We start from the raw sequence: 18,672 nt of genomic DNA on the forward strand, positions 1-18,672 counted from the left end.
TTTTTATTATGTTAAGGTACTTAAGCGGAACAGCCCATATTTGTGTGTCCGAAAGAGAACACTGAGTTATTTGAGGTTTTCTTCAGTGGAGTGCATCGGTCGCAGGGCCTCCAAAGACACATTTTGTGGTGTTAATTTTGGATTTCAACAGAGGTTGATCTACTTATATGGCCTCCAAACTCAAAAAGAAAAAAAAAGATCCCACTCCATCAGATAGGAAAAGAAACTGCCACTTGGGAACCTTTCTGGAGTAACACTTGTCCCAGTTCTGTTTCCAGACCCGTCATTACGGAGCGAGGAGGATACAGACCAATTCCCCAAGAGGCGATGTGCCGGGACATATTCAGCAAAGATCTGCATTTTTTTTATATAGAAGAATCAATATATCCGTCATCATTTGAGCACAGCTTTGCTAACCTCCGCCTCGTCCCATTGCACTAGGATAAACACTATTGTTCATGGAGAGTAGACAAAGAGTGCGGACAGCTATCTTGTTCCAATGATCATTATTCCTACCACACAAATCATTTCAGGGTGACAGGAATGCATCGTCTTCCGCTTCAAAAGTGCCAAACCACCTGATGGCCAACCCTGTTCATTCACTTTCCCACTCTTTCTGTCAATCAGTCAGTCAGTCAGTCAGTCAATCCCTACAGGCTGCATGGCGGAGCTTGTAGTTGTCCAAACAAGTCTCTTCATTCACTCTGACCCCTCAGGGGACGGAGGCCAATTGACAATTCACTCAGTGCGGTGAGTCAATTTGCTCGCTTTCCGAATTGACCTCTCCCTGATGGGTGACACGACCCCCTGAAATGAATATAGTGACTACTGCAGACAGTTGGGTTGATCGCGAATAAAATCATTACTGGATTTTGTGGAATAGTGTTGTGATATTCGGTATCTGAGCAGTCCCGCAATATGATACAATTTTGATGCTGGTTATACTAACATTACACGGTGCAGTCCAAGGCTACCAACACAGTGTCCAGTGACTTCTTTAAATACACCCATAAAATTTGGAGACTTTTTACCATTCAGTTGAATGTGAAAGCCTCAAAACTCATGTCAGTAACAAGTAGACATTGTCATTTCCAAAGAATGTTACAACCACAGTTAAAAAATATTTTCTGGTGATGTGCCACTATTGACAATGTTCATGTTGGGAACGATTAGATCGAATTTTGAGAAATGCAAAACTCTTAAAAATCCAAGGACAAAAGAGCGTTTGGCAAACACATTGGCCCAGTTTACATCAACAGTAATCGTTAATGCTTGTAGAATTCCAACATCAGAATGGATTGGGATAAAATTCATTTCGAGAAAACAGTAGGGAAATTTAAATAAGGCATCAGAATTATAAACCCATTACCTCATTATAATGCTTGGCAGGGCCCACATGCTAGGGCTAGAACCATGTGTGGCCACAACAAGCTGTTCACATGAAATGTTATCTCGGGCTGTACACAAGTTGACAGCTGTCTTGTTACAACGGGCGTATTATTATTAGTGTAAATAGGTTTCTAACATCTGCTTTAGGAGCCAACATTCGAATTTACTCTTAATCTGCTTTTCCACTGAAATGTGTTCATCAACGCAGGGCCACGGGGATGGAAAAATGGAAAAAAAAATAACACTTCCACACAGAGGGGGTTTATTTTATTAGCTTTCTGCATTTTTAAGTCATGCCGTAAACTTTTTTTTAAAAAAAGTCTTAACGTGCAAATCCTGCTATAATCCGTAGATTAGCAGATGTATTTATTGCGGCGCGTGCTGGCAAATCTCCCTCACCTTGTGCACGTGGCTAGGCGTCTACCACTTTTCATGGAAGATTGCCTCATTAGTGCCCCTGTGCCGTGTTTTTCTTTTTCTTTTCACAATTACACATAACTCCTAGGAGCTTATCCCGCTACAATTAAAAGTTTAATTAGTAGATTAAAAATACACAGGCTGGAGTTTTATCACCGTTTAGTACAGACCGAACCCAATTTCAGGAATTTACCTTAATGATTAGAGTGCCAGATATAGATCATTACCATAAAAAGCAAGATACTGTCCTAGATGCATAATTGTGAATATAAGCATAACAGGTTGGAAAAAAAATCATAACCTTTTTTTGGGGTGTTGCAAATATAGTCCATGACAAAAACTTTCACTAGGTGATAGAATCAATATGTAAATATATACAAATAATATATATGATGATTCCAAAAGTAAAATTGATCAGAATTATTCTGCAAATGTGCATGTTTTGTGCTAATTTATCCCTTTATTAATACAGAAATAAGGTTCGGTGGTATTTTTGGATATTTGGAGTATAATTATGATGCCAAATAAAAATAAATGAGGCAAAAATCCTTGATCCAGGAGGTTATACTGTATTATGACATTAGTATAAAAGATTTTTGTAATTATTATTATCTGGTATTCCAACATATAGGTCTTTGTTTGTGGTCCAGTAAATGCTTGAGTAGCACAAGATTGTTGCTCATTATCTGGCCACAAATGATCATTAGTAGCTGCAGTGCTACTGTTTTGAGACAGAACAATCCCTATGAGTTGTCATGAGGAGGGGTTGCGTGGGTGGGATTTGGGGGGCTTTGTCAAAGACGAGCATGTCAGCACCTGCGCACTTTCGACCCCATCCTAAATTCACCACAGATTCCACCGTAGGCTTGACATGCGTTAAAAGTGGAAAAGTTGCCTTGAACGTTTCCATTCCAATTCTGGCCAGTCTGTTTTTTTTTGTGGAATCCCCCAGTTTGGGGGACGGTTGGGGGGGGCAGCATTGTTTGGACATCTAACCAGGAACTGCCGCTGCTCTCATTGCCCCGCCATTAACAGCAATTATGCACTCCATTCAGGCAGCTTTTGTGAGGGTGACCCCGCAGCGCAATGCCGCTGCCGCCTAACTCCCCCTCCTGGGGCGTCCCCGCCCCCTTCACCACTCGCACACATTTCCCGCTTTCTTGTAGATCTCCTCCCACTTTCCCCAATGTGAATGAACTTGAATTTTAACCGCGAGGAACACTCCAACTCTTCCGGTGGAATCTCTCGCCTGCTTTAAAATGAAACTACCAAATAAAAATGGCATTATTGGCTGCGATTTTTGCACTCACACTCATTTGTGACACAAATGTCAACGTGAACAAACTAGAATTTGACTGTCCAAATCACATCTAGCAAATTCACTTGGCCTCTATGTACTTAACAGCACAAATAAATATGGCATTTATGAGCGCTTACGTACTTTATCGCCGCTTGAGGCCGACCACAGCTGAAAGACGCAATTGATAACCATTTTGATGGTTATCTACGAACGCACTTAAAGCCTTTTCAGACACTAAGTTCGCTCCCGAGGCGACGAATAAGCATTCTGGTCAAGTCCACGTTTGAGCTTTTTTTAAAAACCCGAAACGTTAATTTTATTGCAGACAACAGACGGAATGAAGAAAATAGGCTACGTAAACACAAGCGGGTTTAACCGCCGCGGCGATGGAGGGGGTGGGTGGGGGGGTGTTTAATAAGAGGATAGAAGTTGGCGTTCCAGATGTACACTGCTATCTTTGTGTGCTGCTGCGGCTATAGAAATGCATGTGAGAAAGACTGAGCAAGCGCGGGACGGAGGGAGGGAGCGCGCCTAGAAAAAGGTGGGGGGGTTACACTAAAAGAGGCGCACAGGGGGAGAATAGGGGTGTACTATCGCACAGCTGCTAAACGAATGCCTTTGTGCGAGCCTGTCAACATAAAAATAAAAATATGTCAAGATGTTAAAACAATAGTGTCAATAAAATTCATTAAAAAAAACTCCCAACCTGACTTGACTTGCAGCTGAGCCCCCCCACCCTCCTCCATTCCTTAACACTCCCTTTGCACCAGTTAAAAACAAAAAACGGATGGGAAACACATCCACATTTTTTTTCAAATATTTCCGACGGTGACAGCTAAGCCTGCCGACGTCCTCCGAATTAGACAATTAAGCCTCCCGAGCTTAGAAAGGGGTGACGGGGGATAAACACACATCTCAGTAAATATTTATGGCAAAAAAATCTTTTCCATTCATTCGTCAGCCACTGACAAAACCTTACTGTACAGCCTCTGCAAGCCCCTCAGCCCCCCCCCCCTCTTTCCCTCCTGCACCTCTACATCTGCGATTCATTGACTTGACAATTTACCACATGTCGAGCCGGGGAGAGGTCGAGCCTCCACGTGAATCATGGCGCAAATATGCGAGTGATTTATTGTTTTGTTCCCCCCCAAAAAATAATAATAAAAAAAAAAAAAAACTGGCATTCTCTCTACTCGATGCTGGCAGAGGGTGAACAATTACATTTCGGACTAATTAAGCCGAGAGAATGCGAGGCCGCTAATGTCTCGCAGGCCCAGCGTTTTAGTGTGCCAAACTTCCTACTCCCCCCGCCGCTCACCGCAAACCTCCTCCACCCCCCTGCAGTCTCTTAAAGTTAACTCGTCAAATCCAAAGCAGATTTTACAAGTCGTGGAAAAAAAAATTGGAAGCCTCCACCGGCGTATTTTTTCGTCAACAAAAGTGATTTGCAAGACAAAAGGGCCCCGAGAACCTTGCGCGTTTCTAACGCCGAGATCCCCGCTTCCCCTCCGACGCCCCTGCAGACACCAATTAGACCCCATTAGCATGTAAAGCCAATTTGATAAGGTGTAACCCCCACCCCACCCCTAGACATACAATTCTTTAAATCCCCATCTTTGGCCGAAAAAGGGGAAAAATCCATTTACAGGAGGGTGAACACACGTAATCCATACGATGATGCATTGTTGTGCAGACAAAGCCGCCATGTTGAGCCGAGATACAGTCGCTCGGTGCGCCAATTAGAACGGACACAAAAGGATCCCTTCGTCACATGTTGCGGGGACAATAACGGCCGCACGTGTTATTAAAAATGAAGAAAATAGGAAATTAGTGTCTTTAAAAAAAATAATTAAAATACGAATTGTTTCAGGTTGCGTGTTGTAATAACACTTCTAAATAAATTCCCTTGGCCAGACCTCAAAATAACGGGCCGAAAGGGTGAATTAAAATAGAAGCTGAGGGCATTTACCTGTTGTGGTAGAGTGTGAGCCCACCCAAAACTGGTGTTAACCTCAGTGCTTGCACAAAAAAAAAACAAGAAAGGCCGAATGCGGCCCGGCAAGTCTTTGTGCCGGCTTTAAGGAAAAGTCAGAGCTGAGCCGATGTCGAGTAAAGGTGGTCGATGCAGAGGGTGGGGGAGGTTTTGGGGAAAAACGCTGGACACATGTCAAAATGCTTCAATGATACTAAATTGTCAGCCTCCACACAAATTCTTGCCAGAGGTCACGTAAATGATGTTAACCCCCCGCTGTTGTGTGGAGAAAAAAAAAGAAACAAACCTGAATCAAAGCTCGTATTTTTTCCTGTCATCGTCGCGAATTGCCGCGTAACAGACAGCTAATCAATGTCCAGGTGAATTATTAATGGGGGCTTTAAGTCGAATACATTGATATTAGAGCCACCGACCACTTCAAAGACGCTAATGGATCGGACGCAGTGGGGAGTGGGGTGGCGAGGGGGTTATTTACAGAGCATCCGCAGGCTCAAGGAAGTCCAATTTGAGACGTTTTGGGTTCTTTGTCACCTTGTCAAAAAAAGGGAGAAAATGCTACCACGGTATCAAAAGCAAAACCTTTCCTTCAAGATTATTGACTCTTCTGCGATGCAAAAAACTAACAAAAGGCACAGGTAGACAGTTGTCATATTTAGTGGTAATTGAGGCAACTAATTATAATTTTATGTTGCACGGAATTAGGGATTTTAATCTGTTTATTTTTCAAAGGGAGGATTAGGACATTAAAGTAGGCACTGATCCGGGGAAACAAATCTTTATGTAGGACTAAAGCATTTTACATTTAAAGGAGGTATAAATCACATTAGATTTTTGTTCTGTTAAATGGAGGAAAATCTTAACTAAAGATTGGAATTTAAAAGAACACATTATCTAAGATTTTTTTATTAACTATCAAATTGGGGAAATAAAAAAAGACTGATATTAAATCGATAGAGCAAAGTTCAAAACGTGTTGTGACATGCGAGTGTGAGTCAGTGTGTGTGTGTCATTTTGCATGAGAATTAATGATGCAAACAAATGACTATAAAAAGGGGGAAATAGAGTCAAAAATAAGGACTGCTTTTATCTTTGTCAAGGACAAAATGCAGTAAAATATAGCATAAAAATTGTGAGCGAGCTGCAACAATGTTTTCATTTTCAAGGTGTGCACAATAGAGAACGCTGGAAACAAATGAGACACTGAGGTTGGTACTGGGAAGGGGGGCGAGGGGTGAATTGCGGTGCGGCGTGGAGGGTTCCAATTTCCTAAATGCCTCGCCTTTCGCCTTAACCTTGTAAAATGAGATGACAGGTCCGAAAGCGCAGGACTTGTAATTGCAAACATTTAAAATAAAATAAGGAGACTATTTTTAAAAAAGGGGGTGGGTGGGGGGTTGTTATAGCAGCGCTTAAGGCTCCCCGTGGCCCCGGTGGGAATCGGTGAGGTGCATAATTAAACCCGGCTAAATAAATAACATGAATATATTGATGAACTTTGCATTTGCAGTCATTACACAATTACTGTACAGCTACTCCCCTAAAATAACAGCCTCCTTGTGAAAACAAACTGAATGCACGGACGGATCCTTGTCTTTAACACTGTTTTGACACATGCAAATAGCAGCACATTGCAGCTCATTTGCATATTTCATTGCTGCATGTTTCCTATCATTGATTGGCGGAAAAAGAGCATTTTTGATGAGGGATTGGCAAAGAACAGCCAAATTAACCATTTATTAAATTTTTAAAAAGCTGCAAAAACAATCAGAATTAATTTATTTATTTTGCTATTTAGCATTGTCACAACACGTGTGATATTAAATGCACACCTGGCCTGCCATTTAATGCCTCTTTTTTCATTAGCCACTTAGCATGTTAGCTTCGATGACAGACAGGACTAAATATCCGCTCCAACTGTACACTTCACGGACAGTTGCAAAAAGTCCACTTTTGCCAAACGCTCTGCATTTTGCCCTTCCTTAAACGCCGGCGACAATGTGGCTTTTGCCGCTATAGTTGTGTTCCATTAAGGGGAAAATAGGGGGAACTTACTGTGCGTGCTGTAGGAGAAAGTGATCCATTGGGGAGGTAGGGGCTCGTGAGATCCGGGATCATAATAAACGGATAGCCCGGGTACGGTGGGCTCTTGAACAGCCCTCCATCTTGCCTTTTCGCTGCTAACATGGCGTGACCGGAGTTGCCGTGGCGTGAAGAAAAGGGGAAAAGTTTTTCACAATAAAGAAAATAAAGAAACAAGGCGAGAATGTGTGGAGTTTATAATGGAAGTCAGAACTCACCCTCTTCTAAACTTTCTCGCGTTTTGTCTCTGAAAGTTTCTGACCGAGGCGGAGGCCGTCTCTCCGCCTTAAATGAGGTTGGAGAGGGACACAAACAGGCAATGAACAAACACAGGGATTGCGTTAGCGGGGGAGAGAACCAGGCCGACCAAACTTTCGCTACGAGTTGGCCGGATCGGGAGCCGGCGGCAGCGGACACTCGCCGCGGAGTTGGCCGGGGGGCGGTGGAGGCGGCGCACGGGCTGTGGAGCTCCGAACTTACCTCAGAGTCGGACGAGCTGTTCTGATTTGTTTCCGACTCGTTGACGAGCGACGATTTGACGTCCGCTAAATCCCTTTCGGCCGACGAGTTTTCCGAGATTTTCTCCTCCTGTTCCCCTTCGTCTTTAAAAGAGATCATCTCATCGTTAGCGCCCAGATCGTCCCCTCCACCGCCGTTAAGTTGCGGCATTTTCACTCCTGTTTTCCCCCCACGAGCTTCACTGATGGCGGCTAGCTTGCTGCTGCTGCTCTCGGTTAGTGGTGGCGGGGGGTGGGGGGAAGATCTCCAAAAGGAGAAACTTTTTTTAAATTAAAAAAAGGACCCCTCGCCGTCGAAAAAGTCCCACTTTCCGCGACTTCGGGGTGTCGTTGGTGGCGTTTCCCCCTCCAGTTAAAAAAAACACACACACACGCACACGCAGCGTGTGGCGTTCGCGGTCCCACAGAAAAAAAAACTCCCAAAAAGAAAAAGAAGGGGGCTCTTGGCGGAAAAGGGGAAGCCGGAGAAGGAGCCGCGGTGCTCGGATTGAGAGAGTTGAAGTTGGTCGGAGTGGTTTTCAGTTCAAAGGCGGCGCTGATTGACAGATAGAGAGGGATGGAAATAGAGAGAGTCTGGATTCGGGATTATTGACAGGGAGAAACACACAAGAAACTAATGAGATTCAAACAGGGAGGGACTTGAAGTGACGTTTTCATGAGTAGAAAAAAAAGAGAGGAGGAGGAGGAGGAGGAGGAGGAGAAGGAGGAGGAGGAGAGAGGAAGCCGGCTGTGTTGGAGCATGTGAAGCAGGACAGTGAAGGCAACACCGCAGGAAAAAAGACAAGGAGTTGTTGCTCACATGAAATAAAAAATAAAAGCACACATGGGCGGGCTCAAACAAGGAGCAGCTTCACCATTCCCTCACATATATTTACATTTTTCAATATTTCACCACCTTCCTCTGCTCAAAGGCCTTCAAAAAAGAGAAAAGTGAAACCTTGTTTTGTCTGCACTGATCTATTTTTTTCTTCATCATATTAGGTAATATTTCCTCACATCTCTTCTTTTTTTTGTTGCATCGTGCCTGTCTGACAGGTGAAATGTCCTGTGGGACTAACTTGAATTCCTCACGGCTGCTTTTTTTATTATTATCCTTAAATTAGATAATTCTTTTTTTGGTAAAAGATGCTTATTAATAAGATTGTGGGAAAAAAGAGACATTTTTTTTACTTAATATCTTCCAACCATACACAGGTGAACCAAAGAGAATTGTTAAAACATGTGCATTTCAAATCTATATATTAAAAAAAAGATGTTTTTATTTACCACTATCTCCCAGCCAACCAAAATAATTAACCAATCTCAATTATAACCACATACAAATAATCCAAGAGGAAAGATTGAAAGCTAACATGAGCTGCATCCTATAATATGTAAATATACTTATATTTCCAAATATGAGAAAGATAAAAGACAACTGCATCCTGAAAATTAATTATAACGTTCAAATAATGTAAATAATTTAAAAAAATGAATAAGGGAAGTGCAAACATGAAAGGTAATTTTAGCATTTGTAATCTTTTTAATAAATATTCACCCAACACTATTTTTTTTTTAAATGACTTAACACCATCTTTAATCATTCATTTTTTTTCAGTCATGTTTTCCATATATAGAAAATAAAATTATATTATTTTTGGGAGGAAAATGTGTTTTTATGATCAAAATCTGAATAAAAGACATCCAAAAACTGCTCTAAAGACTCACCCGTAATATAAGTAAAAAAAGAACAACAGAGTGAGGAGGGGGCGGAATCCTGCATCTTTTTTTTCCTCAGGTTTGTGCATGTGCACATGATATAAATCAATGAATAGCACTGCTTACCTTATCTCCTCATTTCAGAACATCCCAGCTCCCTTTTGAGCTGTCATTTAATGCATCCATTACCCAAACCACAATGAATTTCACATGGAAACACACAAATGACACAATCTTAAACATGACATTAGAGTTTCTAACATTCCAGCCAATTAAATGTGAATGTAACATCCAGTCCACAAAAAGGGCCCTCAAATCCTAAGCCCACCCTCCCAACAAAAGCAGACGATTATCGAAAGGTAAAGATAACTACAACCAATCATCACTGCCAGTCTGACCTTGACTTAAAAAAAAACACGTTTATTGGAATAAAATTGCAATTTTGTTCCAGAACACAAAAACAGAACAAACAGGCTGTTAATTACCCATCAGGCACCTGCCGGGGAATTTACTTATCCTCCTTTGTTGCCAACATTGTCATTTAAAGTCATAATTACATGTACGCAGCTATTTTTTTTTGTTCCTTCAATGTCATTAATGAAATAATGTAAGATACTTTCCATTCTAATTTGCGTCAATGGTAATCTTGCGTGAAGGGATTTGTATTCCACACGTCGGAAGACGTGCAGAAGAGGCGAGAGAAATCTCCCCTTTCGGGTGATCAAATCATTATACATAGATAGGCTCTAAATATATATTTATATATTTCTTCCGTTTTCTCTTATTATGCTGCAAGAATAGCTTGCCTGCTCCCTTGCCCTTTCGGCGCTCTAATCATTAGAGAATAAAAGAAAAGAAAAAGCTTTTGTATGCAGCGCTTACATATGAGTATGTCCCAAAAATAGATGGAAAACTGGATTGTTTACCAAAGCCTCAAGGGCTAGTTTATCTTATGCAGTAAATTTGTGTTTTAAAACAAATGAAAATGAGCACATCCATCCTAACTTTGTTTGAGTTTCATTATATTTCATTAAAGAATTAAATCAGTGGCTGCCAAGAAGAAGACGTCCAATTTATTTGGAACGGGACGCCTGACAGCAATCATCACTGCCAGATCTCCCTAGTCCAAATAGATTTGCCCTCTATCCCTGTCAATAGGGATCGGCACTGAAACATGATCAGTCGCTCTCATCCGTCCAGTTCAAATTTAACATATATTGTATAATATATTTCTACATAATAATGCTATCAGGGAAAAAACTCATTATAAATAATATAATAAGCCTACATAATCAAAATGTCTAGGAAGCCTCTCGTTGGTGATGAACAATCACCAACATAAATCTCGCCCCAATAAGCCATTAGAGGTGGTGTTCCACATGGCTCAATATCAGTGGCGGGCCGTCAGGGCCTTCAAGGCCTTCTCTGCTAGCCTAAGAAATATCTGAATCGTAAATTATATTATGTCCATCAATACTTATTAAATAATTACAAATTGTCTGTTAGATTCCTTTCATTGCTTCCAGATGTGTGTTTTCATAATGAAGCATTTAACCAATCACATTTCAGCCATTATTTGTTGCCAGGGTCAGAAATCTGCCTCAAGGCCTTCACAATCAGTTCTGCAGGCTCTGCTGCATTAAACAAGCGTCGATAAGATTGTTGCTTTAACCCATCAGATTTCGAGTTGGCAACACCACAATGCCTTGTCGTAGGCGTAGGGATACGTCATCGCTTTCACCAACTATGATTGGCTAGTGATTAGCCAGAGCTACCAAAGTGTATCTGTAGCGAGCTGCACAAGCAAATATATTTTTGTGTTGATTTAAAGCCATTTTCAAGATGGACTATGCCAGAAATACGACAGGACAGGCTTGACTTTCAGCATTAGCTTCGATGGCGATAGAAAACAAAAGGAAGAAAGAAAGGAGGATGGATATTGTGTACAGTTAAAAGGGATTTTTGGTGAGTAAAATATGGCTATATTCCTAAATAATATTTCAATTGTGGGCCAAGTTCTGATATCTGAAAAGCTCCAATATTTGTATTTAATCATTAAATTCTGCTAGGAAGTGGATTTTACCCGTTGAAGGCGCTACGAGAAAATGCACGGACCGCCACTGCTCAATACATACTGAGTCCACTCGCTTTTACATAAGTATCAAAATTAGCTATTGTTACAATACAAAATGTGTGTTGTTCAATAAGTGTCAATATTAAGTCATCTATACATTCATGTACAAGTTACTCAGATATGAATGAGGTTAAGTAATTGTAAATTTCCAAAGCCCAAAGTTAACATTGTTAAGCAAAAAAAAAAACAAGAAACCCAAACAAACCTAACAATGACAGGTTATGGCTTTTGAACAATTTTCTCTTTTTATACTGCCACAATGTCAGCAAAACTGTCATGAACCGAGGACTGACTTTAAACACCAAAATCAATAAGTAGCGAGTTAATCGTAGTTACCGTTATGACAACTGGTGCAGCTTTTCACAGCATTGTGGATATTCAAAGCCACTCATCACAAAAGCACGATGGCGACCGCCAAGCGAGGCCACAGAATGCCGCCATAAACAAGATGACGTTTTTCAGCGACACACGCGATAGTCATTCATCACGGTCCGTGACAAGACCTAAACTTGGCGGACATGATGTGCACCTTAAAGACCTGTGAGCTCACACACACACACACAGATGGACAAACAGCCACTCATCAGAGCTGCCTGTCACATAGGCGAGCCAAAAAGCTTCTGTCTTTTGGCTGCTAAATGCTTTTCATTCACATTTTGACAGCTAGAGAGATCACCATGTATGTTTATTCAAACCATGGTTGGCCATGTTGGATTGATTTGGATTGGGAGGTATGGCAGCAATCATTCAATGGCACTGAAACCCGATAATTCAAAAGCAGATCTATTGAATGACATCAGGTTGCTGTTGAACCCCACCCCCTCTCTCCAAAAAATCCAATGTTTTGTCCCAAGCACCCCCTCTATGTCTTCTGGGTCTTATTAAGGACAAAAAAAGTGCTTTAAGAGCATTTTGTTGAAAGGTCTTCCTCAAACAGGAAGCAGGAGGGTCATTTTGTGACAAAAGCAAGGAGCCATGAGGGTCTTCTTCAGTTCAGCCTTTTCGGACCCCCAAAAAAACACAAATGACTTGCAATTTGGGGACCCACAACAAAGGAGAAAATGTCTTTGCAAGTCTGCATGTTTGATGAAAATATAAATTCCATTTGGAATTGCTTAAAAGTCATTTAATGTGCAAACTGGATGACTTTTGTCCCAGGTACACACATTTCTGTGCGGCAACCTTCCCAGATTTTTTTTCTTTTTGCATTGGTAAGCAAGCCATATTTCCATTGGTTCTTTGTCAACTGGCCTGTAAAAGTTAACAGACTTGGCATTTCTCATAGCACTTTCCAAAAAAGTTCTTTGGATCATACAATTAAGTAATTATGACCACAGACAAAGTCCGAGCCAACAAGTTTGATACAGTTGAAATCAGCAAACCAAGATTTGGCAAAATGACATACCTGTCAAAATATACATTTTTTTTATCATTTCAAGTTGTGTATGCCGTATTTCACTATATAGACATAGCACGTCAGCAAGCAATGTACCCAGACAGTCAAACTGTCAGCGATTGGCCGAGTTTGACAGGTATGAAATGAATTCCGAATTTTAGGGTTTAACAACAAGCACATCTTAGGATCATTTTACAATCAAAGTGACAAAATGTAATCCTCATCTTTCATAAAACAAGGACAAATGCTGAACTTTCCTATAAAAGAGATTAGAAAAGATTAGAAAAAGTGCTCTAAAACACACAGAACGAGTCTATTTATCTCAAAATTTCACACTTCATGTTGCGTTTTTTGTAAAATCAAGCCAAATTGACCTTGACGTTGTCCCTCATTTGCTCATTTGGCATTTATAGCTTTATTTCTGCCACTGCCAACGATTGTCGGTCGGTAAAAGCTTTCGAATCCTTTCATTCCACTTTTTTTTTAACACAGTACATTTATTAACAAGCGGCAAAACTGTGGCTGACCTTGAGTCAAATGACGGCGCAAACGAGAGCAACGCGTGGCTTTCATTAGCCGGAGGGACGACGTCGGGGGGGGGCTATTGTGCTCGCCACAATGCAAAGTAAAAAAGGACGCTAAACATCTTCAAGGTTGCGATGGCGAGTGTTACGGCGCACGCTTTATGCACAGATACATGCACATCTGAACACACATGTATTCATCAGGACGTTTAGAAGGTTGGTTTTATTGGTGAAAGCACACCCACGCAGGGCGACACGCTTGCGCCAAGCAGTGGTGGAACAAAATAACAACTTGTAGTTTCTGAAAGTTACAAAAAAAACACAGTAAAAATAAGCATAGTAAATATATGTTTGAGATTTTCAAGGTTTTAACACGTATACAAACTAATTCCAGCAAGTTTGAAGAATGATCATTCTGGCAAGCAACACATCTTAACACATTGGAGAAGATGGATGAGGAACTTGCAGAACTTCCGCAGAAACCAGAAAACTGAAAAATGTGGTTTTGCCTGTTCATTTTCTGTCTTTAAGAGATTTAAAAATATGTATAGCTATTTGAAAAACAATTAGAATTGGCGACTCAATGGCCACGTAAGCTACAACTCGTCTTTAGCTTTCAAAAATCCTTAGCAAAAATCCACTTTACAAATGAAAGGACTTCTAGGCCTTGTTTTGATCAATTATGGAGATCTGGCAGCATCACCTTGATATCAGTAATCTGGTGAAAGCATCTTAAAAACAGGAAACTTCTGCAATGCCTAAGATTTGCCTGCTTAAAAAAGCAGATTCAAACACAACTTCCGCATGAAATCCTTTAAGTGTAAGTTTCTGAGGTGAGAGTTTATTCATAACTCTATGGTTGTCTGAGTAAACGCATTTGTTACAAATTCATCCTTGGATTTGACATTTCCTAAATGTAGTAGTTTATTTTTATCCGTTAGTCCAACACGTACGGATTGAAACTGACACAACTGTTGTCTTTTGTTTCAAATTTGAAGCCTGGTTTGTTCCTCCAATTGATTAGCACTCAGGTGTTTCCCTTTCTCGCCCCAAAAATGAATCATTAAATAGTCTGTGATCACAAGTAAACACATCCATACATCTGTGCAGCTAGCAAGTAGAGTTTTGGGGCTACAGCCCTTGTGGTAGAGTAAAAAAAACAATCAATGAGCCTCAAGTTTTGCATCCAAAGGGTCTTCTTCTTGTGTAACAATCAATTCTGCGTAAATGGCTGCAGGATTTAGTCCGATGAATTTCAATGAAAGCAGGGCTAATGAGTTTTGCAGCCTTTTGCACCCGCCTACAGTTGTTCCCTCTGATGAATAATGAATTTTTCGGGCTGATGATGACATATTTTGGTCACAGCGGCGATAAACCAGACGATGATGTCATTCATAAAACAGCACCCGTTCCCTCAATGGCTCATCAACATTCGATCAAAAACTTCGCCGACAATGGTAAAGAAACGTTTTTTCATTTTATTTTTAACCGCACCTATTCTTGTCTGGACTGACTTTGGGCGAAATCCGGACCCCACCCCAGACTGGTCGCCAGTCCGTTGTAGAGACAGACAACCATTCCCACTCCCGATAATAGTAAGGAATCGAGTCCACGCCGTGACCGGACGTTTGGTCCCCGGACGTTTGGTCCCCGGACGTTTGGTCCCCGGACGTTTGGTCCCCGGACGTTTGGTCGACTGGACGTTTGGTAGAATGGATGTTTGGTCGCCGGGGACGCTCGGTGTCAAATTATGACAGAGTTTACTGTTGATATTTTGATATTAGATATTTAGATTTTAAACTCATTCTCTCTCATGATTATAATTTTGAGAGCTGGTTTCAACAGTAACAACCCGGCGACCAAACGCCCGGTCTACCAAACGTCCGTTCTACCAAACGTCCGTTCTACCAAACGTCCGTTCTACCAAACGTCCGTTCTACCAAACGTCCGTTCTACCAAACGTCCGTTCTACCAAACGTCCGTTCTACCAAACGTCCGTTCTACCAAACGTCCGTTCTACCAAACGTCCGTTCTACCAAACGTCCGTTCTACCAAACGTCCGTTCTACCAAACGTCCGTTCTACCAAACGTCCGTTCTACCAAACGTCCGTTCTACCAAACGTCCGTTCTACCAAACGTCCGTTCTACCAAACGTCCGTTCTACCAAACGTCCGTTCTACCAAACGTCCGTTCTACCAAACGTCCGTTCTACCAAACGTCCGGTCGACCAAACGTCCGGTCGACCAAACGTCCGGTCGACCAAACGTCTTTCGACCAAACGCCCGAGTACCGTCCACGCTGGCTGCGCCAAAGTCAGGCGAAAGAACCACTGAACCACCGGGTGGAAGGAAAACAAAGTAGTGAATTTCAAATTTAGAATTTCTTTTTTGAAAGCTGCAATAAATCCAAATTAAACTTTTTTTTTCAGTTTTTGCGCTTGATGCACCTTCTAAAATCATCACAAGGCCCCGTCATTAGATCACAGTCATATTTGATCAATATTAATAAGGATAGGCAAAACTCCCGCAGTAATTACCGCCGTCTCCTCGGGTCTTTGATTTGGACCATTACGAACGCCTCGGCATCTTTTAGATTAAAAAAAATATATATAAAAAGGCACCCCCCCTTTTATTTGATAACATTAAAACCCGACACGCATCTTCTAAAAGCTCTAATAAGACAAAGATTAGATTTGCATCCCCATACAAATGTCTTTTTCAATTGATTAGCAAGTGTCCATTGATGTGGAGCAAATGGATGTTTTTCTCTCTGTTCTTAAGGGCGCCTAATAGAAGAGGGCGGGCAACTGGAAAGGGGGGACTTGGCTACTTTGATGTTCAATCAGGAAGTGGTGGTGGTGGTGGATTGGGGTGGGGGTGGCGGTTCAGGAGTATCGCTTCTTTTTCTGCGGGCGTGTTGGGTAAATAACGGCCAAGATGGAAGCTGTGGGCAAGTTGGCGGAAGTGTCGCAGGTTGTCACAACCGAGACTCGGTGGATTTTGAGCGTGTGAAATTGTGCCACATGCGCGCACCCACGTACGCACACTTCTAACTGGGCACTGTGAGAAACAACAGGTGGATGTGAGGCTGGAAATGTGTCATCAACAAACTGTAACTAACAACACATGGAAACAATGGAAATTTCATTCAAATAAAATCTGGAAAATAGCTTGGTGTGTGTGTGTGTGTGGAATAACTCTGAAGAACATAAAGTACATTAAAAATGCAAAAAAATAGATGCAATGTAGAGTTCATCTGGGCCAAAGCAACAGTCATTATGTAGTATTTCTATTGTACATTGTTTACTATTGTGCATATTTATTATCAAATGTGATATAAATTCAAGAAAATCTTGTGATGATCTCCCAAAAAGATAAAAGTACAAAATAAAGTAGGAATATACATTTTAAAAGACAAAAATAAATGCATTATTGTTATGCATTTCATGAATATGTTTAAAATAATGTAAACACTTTAGTGAATGATATTTAAAAGAATAAATACAACAACAACAAAAAAACCTGGGCGGCGCGGTGACTGAGTGGTTAGCATGTCGGACTCACAGGGGGGGACCCGGGTTCAAATCCAGGTTGGTCCACCTGTGTGGAGTTTGCATGTTTTCCCCGGGCCTGCGTGGATTTTCTCCAGGTACTCTAGTTTCCTCCCACATTCCAAAAACATGCATGGGAGGCTGATTGGACACTCTAAATTGCAAAATTACAAAATAAATACAGTCAATATTGTTACTCTTTTTCAATTTTTTTATGTAAAAAAAACCCATAAAAAATAACCTTCAGAGTTCATCTCTACCAGCATTCATTACATTTTTTTTTGCAAAGATTTCTACAGGCTTATTTTGGCTGCACATCATAATCCAATCATATCCTTCAGTCTCTGCTGAGCATTCTCTATCCGAGCAAAGCTGCGAGCCAGTGGTCTCGCCTCATCGGGCCCGCTGAGGACAGCGGTCACGGCTCACCGAAACCCCTCGCAAGTAAGTCCAGCTAAAAGTGAACATAAGAGGCTCTATTTTGCCCTCGTGCCGGGAGTATACATAAAAAAAAAACTTTAAACTCTAAATAGATCTGACCAAAAGCAACAAAAATACAAGTCCAAATTTAAAAGAAAAAAAAAAAACCAGTTTGGATTGACTATCTTAAGAAAACATCTTAATATTTGTACCATTGCCATTGACGACAGTAGACAATAATACTCATCTTTTATTTTTAAATTAGCCTTGGAGATAAATTATGCACTCATTCATCTTTAAAAGGTTCGCGGGGTTGCTGGAGCCTATCCCAACCAACTATGGGCAGTAGTCGGGAGACCCCCTGAATTGGTGGCAAGCCAATCGTAGGGGAGAAGGAGACGGACAACCACTCACGCTCACACTAATAGCAATTTAGAATGTTTAATTAGCCTACGCACCTTGTTTTGGGATGTGAGAAAACGCACTCAAGCCCGGGGAGAAGGTACACGGTCGATTGGTCGCCGGTCTTTTGGTCGCCGGCCTTTTGGTTGCCCGGAAGGTTATTGATAATTACCATTTAAATCGTTGCTCAAATTCCCTAAATACAAACTGTGAATTATTATTTAGTCATACTTAATGCTCTATTAATTATTAGGCTAAAGAAAAACTCCAAATTTCCCGGACTTTTATTGTTTTTTGTTGGAGAACTTGTTAAGACCCTGACTGACGTCGCTTCTTAAAGGGACAACGCATGTACATACAAACTCTTATACACTCACACGTCGGCTTAGTGAAACTGCTCATGGCCATTGTTGGCTTTTATGGATGCGTAGACCGTGTTGTTTTACCTTGTTTTGTCGCCGGTCTTTTGGTCGTCGGTCTTTTGGTCGCCCGTTGTCGCGGTCGGGGCGACCAAAAGACCGCGACCAAAAGACCCAGACCAAAAGACCGGCGACCAAAAGACCGGCGACCAATCGACCGCACACGGGGGAGAACATGCAAACTCCACACCGTGATCACCAACCTGGGATCAAACCCAAAACCCCAGAACCCCGAGCCCCACGCGCAAATCACTCATCCATCGGAGAATAAATAGACCTTGGGAAATTGCACCTAAGGATGAAGCAGACCTAAAATTACTCCACAATTTCTGTTTACATGCTTAATTATTATTTTTCTTTTTAACTTTCCCCACAATGTTCCACAAACGAGCAAATCTGAAACATCCCATGGTCTGGGTTTGTCCAAATGTGA

General features: G+C 41.5%; 1 protein-coding gene across 24 annotated transcripts in view; it reads right to left on the reverse strand.

Moving 5' to 3' along the window:
• Positions 1-8,428, reverse strand: part of tcf7l2 (transcription factor 7 like 2) — an 80,061-nt gene extending 71,633 nt beyond the window's left edge. For 5 of the 24 annotated variants that reach the window (XM_077625165.1, XM_077625166.1, XM_077625161.1 and 2 more), the window contains exons 1-3: positions 7,659-8,423; positions 7,397-7,463; positions 7,152-7,276 (exon numbers count right to left, since the gene is read on the reverse strand). In XM_077625165.1, coding sequence (XP_077481291.1) covers positions 7,152-7,276; positions 7,397-7,463; positions 7,659-7,847 — 381 coding nt within the window. In that variant the 5' untranslated portion in view covers positions 7,848-8,423. Of the gene's footprint in view, positions 1-7,151; positions 7,277-7,396; positions 7,464-7,658 lie in introns of all 24 variants that reach the window. The other 19 variants (XM_077625173.1, XM_077625169.1, XM_077625167.1 and 16 more) reach the window with 9 other exon arrangements.
• Positions 8,429-18,672: the final 10,244 nt, after the last annotated feature.

The sequence above is a fragment of the Stigmatopora argus genome, chromosome 18 (assembly GCF_051989625.1).
Source record: "Stigmatopora argus isolate UIUO_Sarg chromosome 18, RoL_Sarg_1.0, whole genome shotgun sequence".
In the NCBI taxonomy this organism is placed as follows: Eukaryota; Metazoa; Chordata; class Actinopteri; order Syngnathiformes; family Syngnathidae; genus Stigmatopora; species Stigmatopora argus.